General features: G+C 40.0%; 1 protein-coding gene across 2 annotated transcripts in view; it reads right to left on the bottom strand.

Moving 5' to 3' along the window:
- LOC143298968 (myosin-IIIb-like) overlaps window positions 1-17,782 on the bottom strand; it is a 131,649-nt gene that overhangs the window by 17,787 nt on the left and 96,080 nt on the right. For both annotated transcript variants that reach the window (XM_076612059.1, XM_076612139.1), the window contains 2 exons: window positions 6,872-6,919; window positions 1,360-1,449 (listed from right to left, as the gene is read on the bottom strand). In XM_076612059.1, coding sequence (XP_076468174.1) covers window positions 1,360-1,449; window positions 6,872-6,919 — 138 coding nt within the window. The remainder of the gene's footprint in view (window positions 1-1,359; window positions 1,450-6,871; window positions 6,920-17,782) is intronic.

Genomic DNA, 17,782 nt, shown 5'->3' with positions numbered 1-17,782 from the left:
TGTCGTGTTTTGCTATTGGTTGACTTATATTGAAGAGCCAATCAGAAAAACCGTAATATTCTGACGTCAGCGAACGTAGTACCAACATTGCTGCGCCTTTTCACTGTGTTTTGTGCATGTGCTTTGGATAAAAAAGATTGATTTCTACCATGAAGTGTGCAGAGTCTCAACCTGACACGCCTCCTTTGATCAACTGATTCTGCATGCTCAGATTCATTTTCAACATCACTATCTGTAGCAAAATCATCCGATTCGAATTCCACCTCACTATCAGAGTAATCATTGTCATACTCTACTTCTGATAAATCATCAAGCATATCAATTACTTGCTGCATTATGTACAGTTGTTTTCTCGCACGTTTTGTCCCTGATTTCTGCCCTGACGGGCCAGGTTGAGACTCTGCACGCTTCAAGTGTTTACGCACCGCTCAACCGGTGGCTGGGCATCATGTCATTTTTCTCTGCCACCGGTAAAGCAGCGGTGGTCAGGGCTCAAAGGGTTTAATACCAATTATTTGCAAATTTTGGCTCAGGAGCTCAGGCAGAAGGGTTAAAATTGCTCAGGAACTCAGGGCTCAAAGGGTTAACCATTCTGCCAGCTCCAGACACATCAAGTGCAGCACACACAATGAAAGATGCAGCCTCCCGCATCACCCTGGAGCCGTGGCCTAGTGATAATACTCCCAACTCGGAAGTGTCTACACTTCAAGTCTCATATACAGACCAGGATTTTAACTTCCCCTTTTACTAGACCTTAAGTGGTGGTCTAGGTGCTAGTCTTTCAACAATAAGCTGAGGTCACATGTGCAACACACTCTTAGCGCATGTAAAAAAGGTAAATTCTGAGGAAAAATCCACTTAATTCCACTTTGATAGTAATGAAAACTTGCAGACAGAAAAAAACATCACAAAAAAAGACACAAAAAAGGGGGTACGCTGCACTGTAACAGCACACACTCCTTGTAGAAAGTAGACTGAATTTCACAATGCTGTGACAAAAAGTAATACAATACAATACAATACAATACCATGCAGTACATTACAGTACAGTACAGCACAGTGTAACACAATGCAACACAACACAACACAATACATGTACAATAAAATACAACACAACACAATACAGACTTGAGGAAACAAACACAAAGCTGGACAGTCACTGGTGCCACACACACACACACACACAAACCAACACCACCACACTACACAATGTGCAGACCAAGACACGGCTCAAGGAACCTGAACCATCCATCCCATCCCATCCCATCCAGAAGCGCAGGAAACGAACACAAGCCCCACGCTGCCCCCAACAGCACTGACGACAAAGCAGGACAGACACAGGACCCGAACCAAACCCACTTCGCCATCAGCGTGTGTGCGGCAGACCGGGCCAGCAGAAGGCGGGATAGACGCGTGCCCTCGCTGGAATCTACACCTCCCTGGTCCTGTCTGAACCCAGCCACACAATTGGACAGTCAGTATGGGGTGATGGCCTAGAGGTAACGCGTCCGCCTAGGAAGTGAGAGAATCTGAGCACACTGGTTTCAATCTCATAGTCGCTAGTATTTTCTCCCCCTACCACTTGACCTTGAGCGGTGGTTCAGATGAGACGATAAACTGAGGTATTGTGTGCAGCAAGCACTCAGCGGACATAAAAGAACCCATGGCAACAAAAGGGTTGCCCCTGGTAAAATTCCGTAGAAAAATCCACTTTGATAGGAAAACAATTAAAACTGCAGGCAGAAAATCATACAAAAAAAAAAAAAAGGTGGCACTCTCAGTGTAGCGATGTGCTCTCCCTGAGGAGAGCAGCCTGAATTTCACACAGAGAAATCTGTTGTGACAAAAAGAGAGTAACACAATAAAGCACAATGCAATATGTCTCTGGGTCACAAGTAACAAACACAGCTGTGGTGACAGACTGGCGAATAAAAACTGGTATTTTCATGACCAACTGTCCTGTGTCTTTGTAGCTCAATGTTTGGGTCAGGTGCAATGATAACCGGTTACAAAGTAACCAAACACCGTTCTGATAACAAACTATAGCTTCAGTTTCAAGGAGGTGAAAAAGAATATTGACTGATCCATAGACACTACATACATCTGCTTATTAAAAGAAAAAAAGAGGAGCAAATATCTAACCTATGCATAAATCCAACACACTGGACAGACCTTTGTGTAAAACATTAAATGACATGAAATAAAGTAATCAGACAAAATAACCAAGTAAGTAAATGTAAGTTACTATCACTGCTGAGGTTACAGACTAAAGAATAGAAGCTGGTATTTTCATGATCAGTCAGTCCATGTCTTCTGAACCATGTGCAATGGCAACAGTTGACTGAGTAATTAATAATAATAATAATAACAAGAGAGGCAAGGCCTTCAAGAGTCACTTGTGATAAATTAAGTCCCCTAGCATTAATTACAGAGTAATTTCCCTTTTTTACTATCTGCACCAAAAACGTTTGCAAAATAAATAAAACTTCCATGCTGAGCAAAAGAAGATCCTGTTTGAACAGAAAATGATAATAATGACTGCTCTTGTTGTTGGGTCAGAATATCAGATCAAAGTGCCAAGTTTAGAGAATACAAAAAATATAAATATAACAGTAAATGCAGTTTGCATATAATTAGGCTTCCTTTTTTTTTTTCTTTTTTTTGTGTGCCCATCTCAGAGGTGCAATATTGTTTTAAACAAGATGACTGGAAAGAACTGAATTTGTCCTATTTTTACACCTAATTTGGTGTCAACTGACAAAGTATTTGCAGAGAAAATGGCAATGTTAAAGTTTACCACGGATACACAGCACACACACACACAGACAACCGAACACCGGGTTAAAACATAGACTCACTTTGTTTACACAAGTGAGTCAATAAAAGGATATTTGATACGCCCAATCTAATGAAACAAAAGCCCTGGGCATTTACAATGAAAAATGCAATAATGTATGCATACTAAAAACACACAAATACACCCGCTCCAGCTGCAACCCACAAACCCACACCACTCCACACAACATGAAGACACACACACACATGCGCACGCTCAAGCATATCTTGGCCGGTCAAGGCATATGAACGTGTGTGTACTGTGAAAAACACATGCACCCACACACACATTCAGAAATGCATGCGGGCACACATGTACACACACACACACACACACACACACACAGAGGAGCAGGCACACAAACATGTTCACAGTATTGCATATAAAAGGGGAAAGGCTGAAAGTGAGAGACACACATTCACCCATTTGATATACACACTAGACCACAAAAAAAAAACAACAGACAGTGTAAACAATTATAAAATATTAAAAAGGCACCCAAAAAGGTCCATCAGTATGAAAACAGAGAACTGTGAAAGAAAGGTTTGTGTATGTGAGAGAGAGAGGAGGCATGGTACAAGAGCCTCCATCCCAGAACATAGGAAAGTAATTGCACACACCCCCCCCCAATCCCTCTGTAGTATTGTACATGAGGCAAGCAAAACACTCAGAATAGTCTTTTATGTGTGTCGAGTCTCTTTATCTTGAAGGTCATAAAAAAAATTAAAAAATCACTGCTTTGGTAATAGTCTATAGAATAAAAGCCAGTATTTTCATGATCAATTATTCATGTCTTTGAATAGATCATGGAGTAATTTATGCTGCAGCAGTAATTTATGTTGTAGCCAAGATATTTGAATTGAATATCCGCATCATAGTTTTCTCTTCTTCTATGAAATGATATTCTAAGAATAGTTTACATTCATGTATCATCTTATTTTTGTCCTTACTGTTCTTTCATGTTAACACTTCATGTGTAAAACTCTGTAAATGTCACTGGGTGAATAAAAGAAGTAATCATCAATAATTTATTTCTATTTAAAAAAGAAACAAAATGGAAAAAGAATAAAACCTCGTAATTTCAGAATCAATCATAATAATGATGATAATAATAATGGATACTTATATAGCAGACTATCCAGAAATCTGCTCCAGGTGCTTTACAAAAACGCTTTTGTTAACAAAAAACATTACATCAATGTTACACACACACACACACACACACACACACAAACACACACACACACAGCATACATACATTTTAACATACATGTGTATCTAACAGCTACCCTAACACATACGCACACATAGGCAGGCACAAATCACAATCATTCTGTGTCTTTGGGTGTGGATGTGCAGTGACAACAGATTAATGAATGACTAACACTACTATGTTTACAAACTGTAGAATAAAAGCTAATGTTTTCAAGATTCTGTCTCAAGCTCTAGGAACACATGTTATCTCCTGTCATAACAGACATGGACTTATTAAACATCTAAAACATGCAAATACAGTATTACCAGGGGGGCGCATAATTCTCAATGCTAAGTCTTTGGAAGAAACAAAAACTACTTTTCTAAGCCAGAAACCCCCAGTTTTCAGGGCGGTACGAAAGGACTCAGGTGAGTAGAACACAGAATGACTTCAACTCAAGTCACATAGTTATCTATTCTTTCCCTTTGTGGAAAGAAAGTAGTGTTTTAATTCACAAGAACTTCAACATAATACAGGTGTGCTTTGAAAACATGCAGCACGAATTCAGTAAGGAAAATGCTTAACAACTTAAAATAAAACACCCATAAAATAAATGACACACATGTATGAATTTAACTCCTTGACTGCTAGTAACAAGTATGCTCATCAGTAAAGAGCTGTTGCCTACCTGTGATAAAATCGAGATTACAGGTACAGGTTGGACTTCTTCCTCTACGGATTTAGTGGCTTTTGTTCATCAAATCAATCATACCACTTAAACATACGCAAAAAGGTAGTTCTTGCACTTTAAATCCCCGCCACACTGATCATATTCCATCAATAAGAGGGTTAATCAAAAGAAAAAAAAACCCCTGTGAGAATTGATGAACTCATGACGGGCGCAACAGCCGAGTGGTTAAAGCGTTGGAATGTCAATCTGAGGGTCCCGGGTTTGAATCATGGTGACGGCACCTGGTGGGTGAAGGGTGGAGATTTTTACGATCTCCCAGGTCAACATATGTGCAGACCTGCTTGTGCCTGAACCCCCTTCGTGTGTATATGCAAGCAGAAGATCAAATACGCACGTTAAAGATCCTGTAATCCATGTCAGCGTTCGGTGGGTTATGGAAACAAGAACATACCCAGCATGCACACCCCCGAAAACAGAGTATGGCTACCTACATGGCGGGGTAAAAACGGTCATACACGTAAGAGCCCACTCGTGTGCATACGAGTGAACGTGGGAGTTGCAGCCCACGAACGCAGAAGAAGAAGAAGAAGAAGATGAACTCATATTCTAACAAACTACCTTACTCACCAAATAATCAATCAGCAACTCAATAACCAATTGCTGGACAGCTTTTAGATCTTGAGCTGTACAAACTGGAATTCAGTCTTTTTCAGTCCATCACAGTTCCTCTCTCACATCCTTAAACACAAATCTAAACTTGTACATTCCTTTTTGAACAGTCTCCACAAAATGAGCACTCCAATCCATCACTGTATTCAATGTGTCCATATAATTTTTTTCAGTGTGTGTGTGTGTGTGTGTGTGTGTGTGTGTGTGTGTGTGTGTGTGTGTGTGTGTGTGTGTGTGTGTGTGTGTGTGTGTGTGTGTGTGTGTGTGTGTGTGTGTGTGTGTGTGTGTGTGTGTGTGTGTGTGTGTGTGTGTGTGTGTGTGTGTGTGTGTGTGTGTGTGTGTGTGTGTGTGTGTGTGTGTGTGTGTGTGTGTGTGTGTGTGTGTGTGTGTGTGTGTGTGTGTGTGTGTGTGTGTGTGTGTGTGTGTGTGTGTGTGTGTGTGTGTGTGTGTGTGTGTGTGTGTGTGTGTGTGTGTGTGTGTGTGTGTGTGTGTGTGTGTGTGTGTGTGTGTGTGTGTGTGTGTGTGTGTGTGTGTGTGTGTGTGTGTGTGTGTGTGTGTGTGTGTGTGTGTGTGTGTGTGTGTGTGTGTGTGTGTGTGTGTGTGTGTGTGTGTGTGTGTGTGTGTGTGTGTGTGTGTGTGTGTGTGTGTGTGTGTGTGTGTGTGTGTGTGTGTGTGTGTGTGTGTGTGTGTGTGTGTGTGTGTGTGTGTGTGTGTGTGTGTGTGTGTGTGTGTGTGTGTGTGTGTGTGTGTGTGTGTGTGTGTGTGTGTGTGTGTGTGTGTGTGTGTGTGTGTGTGTGTGTGTGTGTGTGTGTGTGTGTGTGTGTGTGTGTGTGTGTGTGTGTGTGTGTGTGTGTGTGTGTGTGTGTGTGTGTGTGTGTGTGTGTGTGTGTGTGTGTGTGTGTGTGTGTGTGTGTGTGTGTGTGTGTGTGTGTGTGTGTGTGTGTGTGTGTGTGTGTGTGTGTGTGTGTGTGTGTGTGTGTGTGTGTGTGTGTGTGTGTGTGTGTGTGTGTGTGTGTGTGTGTGTGTGTGTGTGTGTGTGTGTGTGTGTGTGTGTGTGTGTGTGTGTGTGTGTGTGTGTGTGTGTGTGTGTGTGTGTGTGTGTGTGTGTGTGTGTGTGTGTGTGTGTGTGTGTGTGTGTGTGTGTGTGTGTGTGTGTGTGTGTGTGTGTGTGTGTGTGTGTGTGTGTGTGTGTGTGTGTGTGTGTGTGTGTGTGTGTGTGTGTGTGTGTGTGTGTGTGTGTGTGTGTGTGTGTGTGTGTGTGTGTGTGTGTGTGTGTGTGTGTGTGTGTGTGTGTGTGTGTGTGTGTGTGTGTGTGTGTGTGTTCTTGTGTGCTTTGTCTGACTGCTGTGTTGCTGCAAAACGCTATGAGAGGTTTGAAAATGCTATGTAAATTGTAATTATTATTATTGTTATTATTATCATTGTTACTATTATCATCATCATTATCATTATCATTATTATCATGAAATCAAACACTCACTGTGGAAGGTTGTTGTTGTCTTCTGTGTCGTTATTACTGTGGTCCTGGCTGCAAAACAGACATCACACAAATTTAATCACACTAATGGAGATATAACAAAGATGTTTTCAAAACTGAAAAATAACCAGAAAGACACTTAAGAAAATTTCTTGTTCATGTTCTTTGAAAGTAGAAAGTCACTGATGAAAATTATTTTGTTCATGTCTTCAGCAAGTGATCTTCTTCTTCTTCTTCTTCTTCTGCGTTCACTCGTATGCACACGAGTGGGCTTTTACGTGTATGACCGTTTTTACCCCGCCATGTAGGCAGCCATACTCCGTTTTCGGGGGTGTGCATGCTGGGTATGTTCTTGTTTCCATAACCCACCGAACGCTGACATGGATTACAGGATCTTTAACGTGCGTATTTGATCTTCTGCTTGCATATACACACGAAGGGGGTTCAGGCACTAGCAGGTCTGCACATATGTTGACCTGGGAGATTGTAAAAATCTCCACCCTTTACCCACCAGGCGCCGTCACCGTGATTCGAACCCGGGACCCTCAGATTGACAGTCCAACGCTTTAACCACTCGGCTATTGCGCCCGTCAAAGATGTTTTCAAAACTGAAAAATAACCAGAAAGACACTTAAGAAAATTTCTTGTTCATGTTCTTTGAAAGTAGAAAGTCACTGATGGAAATTATTTTGTTCATGTCTTCAGCAAGTGATCAAAGCTGGCATCTGCCTTAACTCCCTCTTTCGTAGATTTCTATGGGATCCAAGTATCATCACCAAAGACATAGACAAAAAAATTTTTTTAAATAAATAAAAATTAAAATTAAAAATACAGGGTCCAAAGCCAGTATGTTCACAATTTGTTCCACATGATCCACCCATTCATGGCCTAGAGGTAACACGTCCGCCTAGGAAGCGAGAGAATCTGAGCGCGCTGGTTCGAATCACGGCTCAGCCGCCGATATTTTCTCCCCCTCCACTACACCTTGAGTGGTGGTCTGGACATTAGTCATTCGGATGAGATGATAAACTGAGGTCCCGTGTGCAGCATGCACTTAGCACATGTAATAGAACCCACGGCAGTGAAAGGGTTGTTCCTGGCAAAATTCTGTAGAAAATTCCACTTTGATGTGAAAAACAAATAAAACTGCACGCAGTAAGAAATACAAAAAAAAAATGGGTGGTGCTGTAGTGTAGCAACGCGCTCTGCCTGGGGAGAGCAGCCCAAATTTCACACAGAGAAATCTGTTGTGACAAAAAGAGAAATACACTACAATACAATTGAAACAATCTAAGAGAAAGCTAAAAAATACAACAACAAAAAAAAAAAGGTAGAAAATAAAAGTTGTGTTTTTAGCCTTCAAACAGGAGAATAATTTGGTCTTCCGTAAGGCTGAGTCAGACATCATAAATAAATCCCACTTTCCCTCACAACTTGAGAACACTGTGTGCTAACCATCCCCCAAAATGATTGTCACCTTGACACCGAATCTCATTACTCCATCTGTTGGGGTTTTTTTCAATTAAATTTTTTTTTTTTTAATTCATTTACTTAATTGCTAAGATTGCAAACAATGCCACAAAATGGATTAGAAAATGACGTCAGTGGCATTCTCAAACAAGGAAACTCAATCATTTTACTGATGCACAAAACCTTAATGATGGTGACGCCAAGCAATTGCAAGAGAGAAAAAAAAAAGAAAGAAATGATGAAATCTGCACCAAAATATTGTAATATTCACCAAGAATTGACAAATACATGAAAGAGAGAGAGGAGAGAGAGAAAAATATCAGAATGATCCAACATTAATGATTAACTGTACATGTGTGTTAGACAGGGTAGAATAACTTTAAAGCCAAGTCAGGTTATCAGCCACTTTGAGTTTCACATACCCCTGAAAACACTGCTTCTAGACAAAGAGGAAATCTTCAGAAAGCCATTTGCAAATAACTCCATGATACTGAAATCCAAACATTATCACTGTAGTAAACATAGAACATTTAAGGGTTTGTATATTTCACATTTGACTAGCAGTGTCATCAGATTTAGTCTCTTAGCTCAGATTTACTTCCTTATGTGTAAAACAAAACAAAAAAAATCTGGATTTTCTTCCTTAAAAATCTAAATGTCAACATCCACACATTGTCACTTTACAGAGTATAAGGTAGGTGCCATGACTTCATGTTTACAAGCAATTCAAATGGATACCTGTGCCACTTCTGAGACCATACCAATTTCCAAGCAACTTCTTATTTTTTTCAAAGGCAACTGAAAGAGGCATTTTTTTGTCATTCTTGAGAAGATTCAATATTCTAAGCAACACCCTGGATTTTTATTTTTTAATCACAAACAGTTAATGCCTTTACTAGCCAGCATCTTGGAATTTTTCAGGTGAGACAACAAAACAAAAATCCATCAAAAAGCAAAACAACACAAATGGGACACTTAACATCAAAAGGAAAAAAAGCATGTGTCCTCTTCAACAGTTGACATCAACACAAGCTCTTGGAAGGTCTGGATGGAACGATTTAAAGCAATTTGCTAATTACATTGTTTTTAAGATATACAGTCATTCTTTTGAAACATTTTGGAAGAACTTGATTTTGTGGTTTCATTATTTTTTTGTCAGATATAAAGTCTTTCTTGTAGAATTTCTTTTCAAATATACAACTAATTACTAATTCTGGTAAACAGTCTTGAAAGAATGTCAACTATTCAAAACACTTCAGTTACATAAACTATAAACATATATAATATCAACTAAAGTCACAAAAAATAAAACCAACACAAAATAAAACCACCAAATTCTGGATTAAAAAAATAAATAAAAAAATTATTTTAAAAAAAAGGTATAACCCAAACTATGTATAAAATAAAATCACCCAAAAACACATAAAAAAAGGGGAAAATAACATGAACATAAAATACAATATAACCAAACCAACTGAAAGTACAACAAATCCTTGATATCAAACTGCGCTTCATCAATCCTGGCACCTGAATCTCCTGAAGTCAATCACACAGAAGGCAGAGACGCCGTCGATACAGAAAACTGCTGCATCAGACACAAGCAAGGTGGCATAGCAACAGGCTGCTACATCAAGCGACAAAAGGTAAATAATACTGAGCCCTGAGGAAAGAGAGATGGAGAAAGCAACAGAGCAGCCCACGGGTGGATCAATAACTACCCAGGGTAAAACAGGAGACAGATCCTAAAGAAAGACGAATGAAGGCAGAGTCATCTTGAGGACACACCCTGTTTAACCCTTGCTTCTCCGTGTCGTACAAACAACAGCCAATAATGTAACTCATGTAACAAGACTATATATGTAACAAGACAATAGTTAAGGGGGGCCTCTTGTTCAATTGGCATGCAGCTGTTCATTTTTGCATGAAAGGTGGAATGGCTTCATCAAGATGCATAAAAACAGATGGATATTTTGAGTATTTGTGTATTGGGGCTGTTTATTGAATTTTACTTTTATACAAAGAAATGACGACAAGCGAAATTATATAATCAAATGCTTTGGTGGCAAAAACTTGTCATTCACCAAATAACACCCAGATCTTCACTTAATTTGATATGTTGTACACTAATGCATTTGTTACTGATACTTTAAAAAGTACACCAAAACCTTTCCACAACCTTGCATCCCAAGATGTGTTTTCTGTATGAGTCAAAGAAGTTGCTTTTATCATTATCAATAAGCTTCATTTGTTTCAGAAATTTGTTTGTTGGCAATAATCCTACCTGAAACCATTTTACATCATGTAACTGACATGCATTTTGAAATTTGTCTGCATCCAGAAAATAACTTGAAACAAATTACATTACCTGTTAAAGCATTTAGAAATTGCATCATATCTGACAAAGGACATTAATATGAAAAAAAAAAGAAAAAAAAAGTCTGGTCCCTTTAAAAAAAAAAAAAAAGACATGAATGTCGGTTTATCGTCTCATTCGAATGACCGGATGCCGTTTGATTTTGCAGTCAAACTCCGGAGAAAGGGTGAGAAAGAACAGGATTCAAACCCAGACCCTCACAGACACTGTATAGGCAGATACATATATATCTTAACCATTCTGCCATCCTGCTCCTTGTATTGTATTGTATTGTATTGTTGTATTGTATTGTATTGTATTGTATTGTATTGTATTACTTTTCTATCACAACAGATTTCTCTGTGCGAAATTGTGGCTGCTCTCCCTGAGGAGAGCACCTCGCCACAGAGCAGTACTATGTATATCTGTTTCGTGTGGACTAACTTCCTTGAGGTGAATATTTCTGGTACACAGGAAGAATTGTGTTTTCTAAATTCTGGTCTTTTCACAGTGAAGAGGAACAGTTACAATGAGAAGGACAATCATTTCTGTTTTCGTTTTCCAAGTACCTGATGATGTAGCTATATGGTTTTTGTTGTTGTTGTTGTTTGTTTTTTTGTTTGTTTTGTTTTTTTTCTTAAAATTTTATCTGTATTAAAGTCATTTTAAACATGGTGATAATACATCTGATAAGAAAAAGGTCCATTCCATGTCGTATCTCTCTGTGTGTACATATATATATATATTTATGGAAAAGATCAATTTAGCTTTGCGGTTCTGTTTTGTATTCATAACACATAGTTTGACTCTACCAAACCTGTACGATAAAACTACCATTTGGACTTTTGCAAACAGGTAACACATCTTCAGGCATGACAGAACAATGACACTAATATATACACCAACAACAGCTTTATGTTTCTCTCTTCATCACTGACAGTTCCAAAAGCCCATAAAGCTAAACACTTGGGATGGATGCTAAAATCTTTTTATTTCATTTTTTTCGTAACCATATCAAAAGCATATAAAATTACAAAACTTTAATAATTTTCAATAGTACTCTTCCATACCTATCAGTCTTGAAAAGATTGTGTTTCCTGAAACTATGAGATGATAATTTACAAATCTATTTTGACAATTTTCAATATCTTATCCATGATCAATGATTTCTCCACTGCAATGAGAATTCATTTACAGCTTTGTCTTTTTGTGAAGGACTATGACTCTCCAACTTGGAGGCAAGATGGCACTGGCTCTTAACACCGCAGCCTTGGGGGCTAGTTGACTTTTGGGGACCATCCCAACACTGACCGTCCTATAGCCCTCTCACCTGTGAGAGTATGGATATAACTTGAACAAGACACTCTCGACTATAATAAAATTCTAGCCCAGATAGTCGGGACAACTGTTGACTCCACTGCTGTTCTGATGGTCAGTCAGACATGATGAACAATCACACACACACAACCTTTTATGTGCAAACTATAATCACAAAGAAATCCTGTGACATAGAAATTGCTTCCTGGGAAACTGATGCCCTTGACCGCTCTCACAGGAGGATGCTGTGCTCTAGTGGCATAAAGACATTTGAAAACAAGAGAATGCTGGCCATTAAGGAGAAGCGTGAGCGAAGGAAGCAGGACACAACTTCTGGAGACGTTTTCCCTTGCAACACCTGTGGGAAGTGCTGCGCATCCAAAATCGGCCTCTCCTCCCATAAGAGGACACACATCGACAGATATGCCTGCATGCCTACTCGTCCGTCAGTCCAACGGGAGACTCCATTAATCACAAAGAAAACAAGGCCTCTACTCCACAGTGGTATTTTCACTGGTGAAACTTCTTCTTTTTATTTTTTTACTTGGATGTGATTTTGTCCATCTTTTAAAAAGAAAAATCTCTGAAATCAGACTTCACTGTATTTCTGTCACAGACCGAAAAGGGTTAAAAGCAACCTACTTTGTCAATATAATGTTTAATCTATCATACAATACAATTTCCAGGAAACCTTTAGTGTACTGGCTCACATCGCTATCACGAAACTTGATACTTTGAGAGAACATCATTATCATGGCTGTTTGTTCTGAAATATGACCTGTAGATGCTCCAAAAGCTCTGTTATCTTCATGACAACGTGGTGGAAATTTATTAGAAAAAAAGTCACGTACAAATGTAGCCTGGCTGTTTTGTTGTCTTGTTTGAGAATGGAATCATGGAAAATGCGCATTAACAAAGATAAGAGCATAGTCACACAAAGATTTCATACGAGGACTGTTCAATATATATAAGTTCTGAGATGTGACTCTGAGAACACCTACTGGCAAGCTGACTTGTCCAGTTTCTTGAAATATCTTCCCTCAGCCCTGATACAACTGCATGGTCATCCTGTCAAACCATCAGCCCTGATGCAACTGCTTGGTCATCCTGTCAAACCATTTGTCAGACACCCAATCACACTGACTGGGGGATAGTGGAGATAATGCCTTCGAACTGAGCTCAGGCATCTCCAGAAGTCTGGAACTTCTTCCATCGTAACTTCTTCTTAACAAGAGGAAACAAACCAGACACAGGGGGCCAGGCCTGGCAAGAAAGATGGGTAAGTGACCAACTTCACGTTGTTCATGGCCAAAAAATCGAGAGTTGCTGCCGCAGTGTGGTCACTGGCACTGTCATGGTGGAGCAGCAGACTGTGGACACCTGTGTGTGGGTGGCGCTTGCACCATTCCTTGAAGACCTTGGGCACGCAATGGTTGATATGTGAGTTGGAGGTCACTGGGCACGCAATGGTTGATATGTGAGTTGGAGGTCACTGGGCACACAATGGTTGATATGTGAGTTGGAGGTCACTGGGCACGCAATGGTTGATATGTGAGTTGGAGGTCACTGGGCACGCAATGGTTGATATGTGAGTTGGAGGTCACTGGGTACGCAATGGTTGATATGTGAGTTGGAGGTCACTGGGCACACAATGGTTGATATGTGAGTTGGAGGTCACTGGGTACGCAATGGTTGATATGTGAGTTGGAGGTCACTGGGTACGCAATGGTTGATATGTGAGTTGGAGGTCACTGGGTACACAATGGTTGATATGTGAGTTGGAGGTCACTGGGTACGCAATGGTTGATATGTGAGTTGGAGGTCACTGGGCACGCAATGGTTGATATGTGAGTTGGAGGTCACTGGGCACGCAATGGTTGATATGTGAGTTGGAGGTCACTGGGCACGCAATGGTTGATATGTGAGTTGGAGGTCACTGGGCACACAATGGTTGATATGTGAGTTGGAGGTCACTGGGCACACAATGGTTGATATGTGAGTTGGAGGTCACTGGGCACGCAATGGTTGATATGTGAGTTGGAGGTCACTGGGCACGCAATGGTTGATATGTGAGTTGGAGGTCACTGGGCACGCAATGGTTGATATGTGAGTTGGAGGTCACCAACTTCCTTTCCTCCACAGGCATCGTGGCTACATGGCCAGATTTAGAAAAGAAGCTCACCACCATTTGTTTCTCAGCACTCCTTTATCTGTTGAATCGTACAGGTGGATCCTCACCTGGGAAGGCCCGCATGGCCGACTATTGTCTGGTTGCTGGATCTTACTGATTGAAAGACCCATGTTTCGTCACCAGTCAGGACTCCCAGAATGCGACTTGAACTTTCTGCAATGGATTCCCTCAGCATATGGGTTCACCATTCTACTCTAACCATCTTCATCTCTTAAGCAACTGTTCAGCTGACACCAAGCTGATCATCCAAAACTGTACTCAAGCTTCCCATTGTAATGCCCAGTCTCCTGGTACGTTATTCTGGGACAGACCTTGATCAATGACTTCACCATGGTTAAACGGTTCTCGGAAACTGCCGTTGCTAGACAGCTGAGTAAAGTTGTCATTTTCAAGTGTCGGTCTTCCAAGCGGAAACATTTTGTACCACCTGAAAACTGTGGCCCTGGAAGGAGACTGTTTCTAGTGGAATGTTATTCTGAAAGTTGTTAAATAATCAATGCACAAAAATGAAGTCTGATCACTTCCAAGATGGCTTGAGAGGGGCACTCAGCCTGACCGTACATTTCATCTTGTAGTTCAAAATTCCATGGCCAGATGTTTTTGAAAATATGGTTTGAATGCAAAGACAAAAGCGGGGGTATTATCATGATGTAATAAATTCTTTCATCACTTCATAGGGTACGTCATAACTTATCAAAAAGCTGTCGTAACACACACACACACACACACATCATTTTGTTATGTTCACTTTTTTTTTTTTCCTTTCAGTGCTGAAAGGCCATACTCCACATAAACGTGAATTCACACACACACACACGACAACTACACATATGTGCTTACACACATGCAGCATGTGTGTGTACAAGTGCTTGTAAGTGCACTGTGTAAATGAACACCTGGAATTAGAATTGTAAGTACTTTTTTTGTTGTTGAGTCAACAAAAAGTGTAAGTGAAAGTAGACATAAAAAAGACAAAAAACATTATCAACAATAACAATCAGTTTTCAATCAGGTGACAATACAGTAAAGCTTCTACTACAGAACAGTACATAAATGAACTGCAGTCACAGAAAAAAACAACAAAAAACAGGTAAACAATATCACAAGACTATGCATGTGAAACCAAAACAGGTCACAGGTTTCAAGTTCCTTCACTGAACAGTCTCGGCGTGGACACCAGTTTGAAACAGAATCTACACACTCACTTCACAGAAATACAGAAAAAAACTGAACAACTGATCACTGAAAGAGAAACTGACACACAATTATCCACAACAGATCAACAGACATAACAGGAAAACCAGTCTCAAACACAGACTCTAACAATCACTCCACAGAAACACAGAAAGAATAGAAAATTGACCACTGAAAAGAGAACTCGTACGAGAGATCAACAACTTTGCACATCCACAAAATACCAAGAGGGTGTCAAAAAAAAAAAAAAGAAAAAAAAAAAGATCACCAAACAATGGGTGACTGAAACATCAGCCACATTCATGAAACCATACAAGGTGGACGGATGTAGAAACCAATCACGAAACAACAGCGGAATGACTCAGGCACCGGCCACATTCATGAAACTATACAAGGTGGACGGATGTAGAAACCAATCACGAAACAACAGCGGAATGACTCAGGCACCGGCCACAAATCCACCACACACGATGACCTGCGATCTACCTGCTATGGCCACGCTCAAAGCCAGGGACAGTGCCCTCTCTAACGTGGTTGTAATAGTTCTCACTTTCCGAGTCCATCACACGTTTGACCTCACCCCGCGCTACCTGTTTGGAGAACTCAGTCAGCCTCCTTCCAGCCCGCCAGGAAAAAAAAAAAAAAAATATATATATATATAAAAGTTAACATCAATACCTCCAACAGCAGACTTTAATCCTACAATCCGCTGTGGCAAAGTGGCTAGCATCACAGACTGACAACTGGGTGTATGTGAGTTCGATCCCCATCAGAGGTGGGGTTTGTTTTGTTTTTTGCCCGTAGCTGGCTTCTGCCCATGGCCGAGTGTGTTGCAGACTCAAATGAAAAGACTGGGACCACACAGTCAAAGGTTATCTGCTTCACGGATGTGTCATTTAGAGTGCTGCTCAAATTTCCTTACCTACACAGCAGCTGTCTGCATATCTCAGCCTGGTAGATGCCAGAAGATATATTTAACTATATGAGTACAGCCTTGTTGAAGTGTCTCAAATGTAAATGGACCACTGGCAGCATCTTCATGAAGTTCATCACCCCCATAAATGTCAATGAAAGAAAGACAACAAAATGTCCCAAATTCAGGTGTGCGTGCTATCATTGTCACCGAAATATGGACAACAAAATGTCGCAAATTCAGGTGTGCACATACACACAGACACACACACACACACACACAGACATCACCCCTATCATTGTCACTGAAATATAGACAACAAGATGTCCAAAATTCAGGGGCACACACACACATACACACAGACACACACACTCACAATTCTATCTTTGAGCATGGAGGACAGACAATACCAACATAAGCATCTCTATAGGTGTAACTCCTTTATACCAAAAGGAGAGGGGATAATGAAAGACATGAAAGTTTCGTGCTCTTCTTATTTATTGAGAGATGCTTATGTTTTCAGTCTGAACATGTGAAAATATACAAGACAACTTCAAAGAAGAAGAAAACTGTTCAATGTTTCTTGTTTTGAACTATACATTAACATGTCTTTAAAAAAAAAAAAAAAATTGCTGGATCATTGTTTCTTTTTGATGCTGTTACATTAACTCTCTCCATACGAATGGTGAAAGAGACGACGTTAACAGCGTTTCACCCCAATTACCATCATCAAAATATTGCAAGCGGAAGGCTCTTATACTGAAGAGGTGACTGTTGACAAAGAATACCACAATTCTGACGACGGAAGCTAAAGGTTGGGTCATTCAGACACCCACTGGACATCCGAAGGGTCTGTGTAGAGGAGAAGAGAGGACTGGCCGTACTGAGTGAGTTAACTTTCATTCTCCTCTCAAAACTTCTGGAGACATGCATGTAATCTTTTTCTTCCTTCCCTTCTTCCTTTTTTTTATTTTTTGTTACACAACACTTGCAGTTTGTGTGGCATCAGTGTTGCTCACAGTAGACACGCATGATACTTAACATTTCATATATGCTAACAATGGACATTTTATGTCCATGTAATTTCTTAAAACTTTTTTTTTCTTATTGCAACGCCCAGCCAGCAGTACATGGCTATGTCAGGGTTGTATATATATATTCATTTATCTTTGTTGCTTATGTTATAACCAGGCTGGCCACACAGAGCTATCACTTCAGGCTTGAAAACACCCAGTAAAAACTATACAAAATAAACATACAAAGTAAAACAAAAGATGTTGAACCAATATATATCCCAGACATAGGAGGATATATAAAAAGAAAATAAAACTCAATCGCATATGCACAAACTATAGAAAATAAACATACAGAAAAAACAAAACAAAATATGCCTGACCAATATATATCCCAGACATGGTTGGGAAATACCAAAAAGAAGATAATACTCAATCACAGTCACACTCAAGCACTAAAATC

Source organism: Babylonia areolata, chromosome 1, assembly GCF_041734735.1.
Source record: "Babylonia areolata isolate BAREFJ2019XMU chromosome 1, ASM4173473v1, whole genome shotgun sequence".
In the NCBI taxonomy this organism is placed as follows: domain Eukaryota; kingdom Metazoa; phylum Mollusca; class Gastropoda; order Neogastropoda; family Buccinidae; genus Babylonia; species Babylonia areolata.
This window is presented reverse-complemented; position numbering and strand designations above follow the sequence as displayed.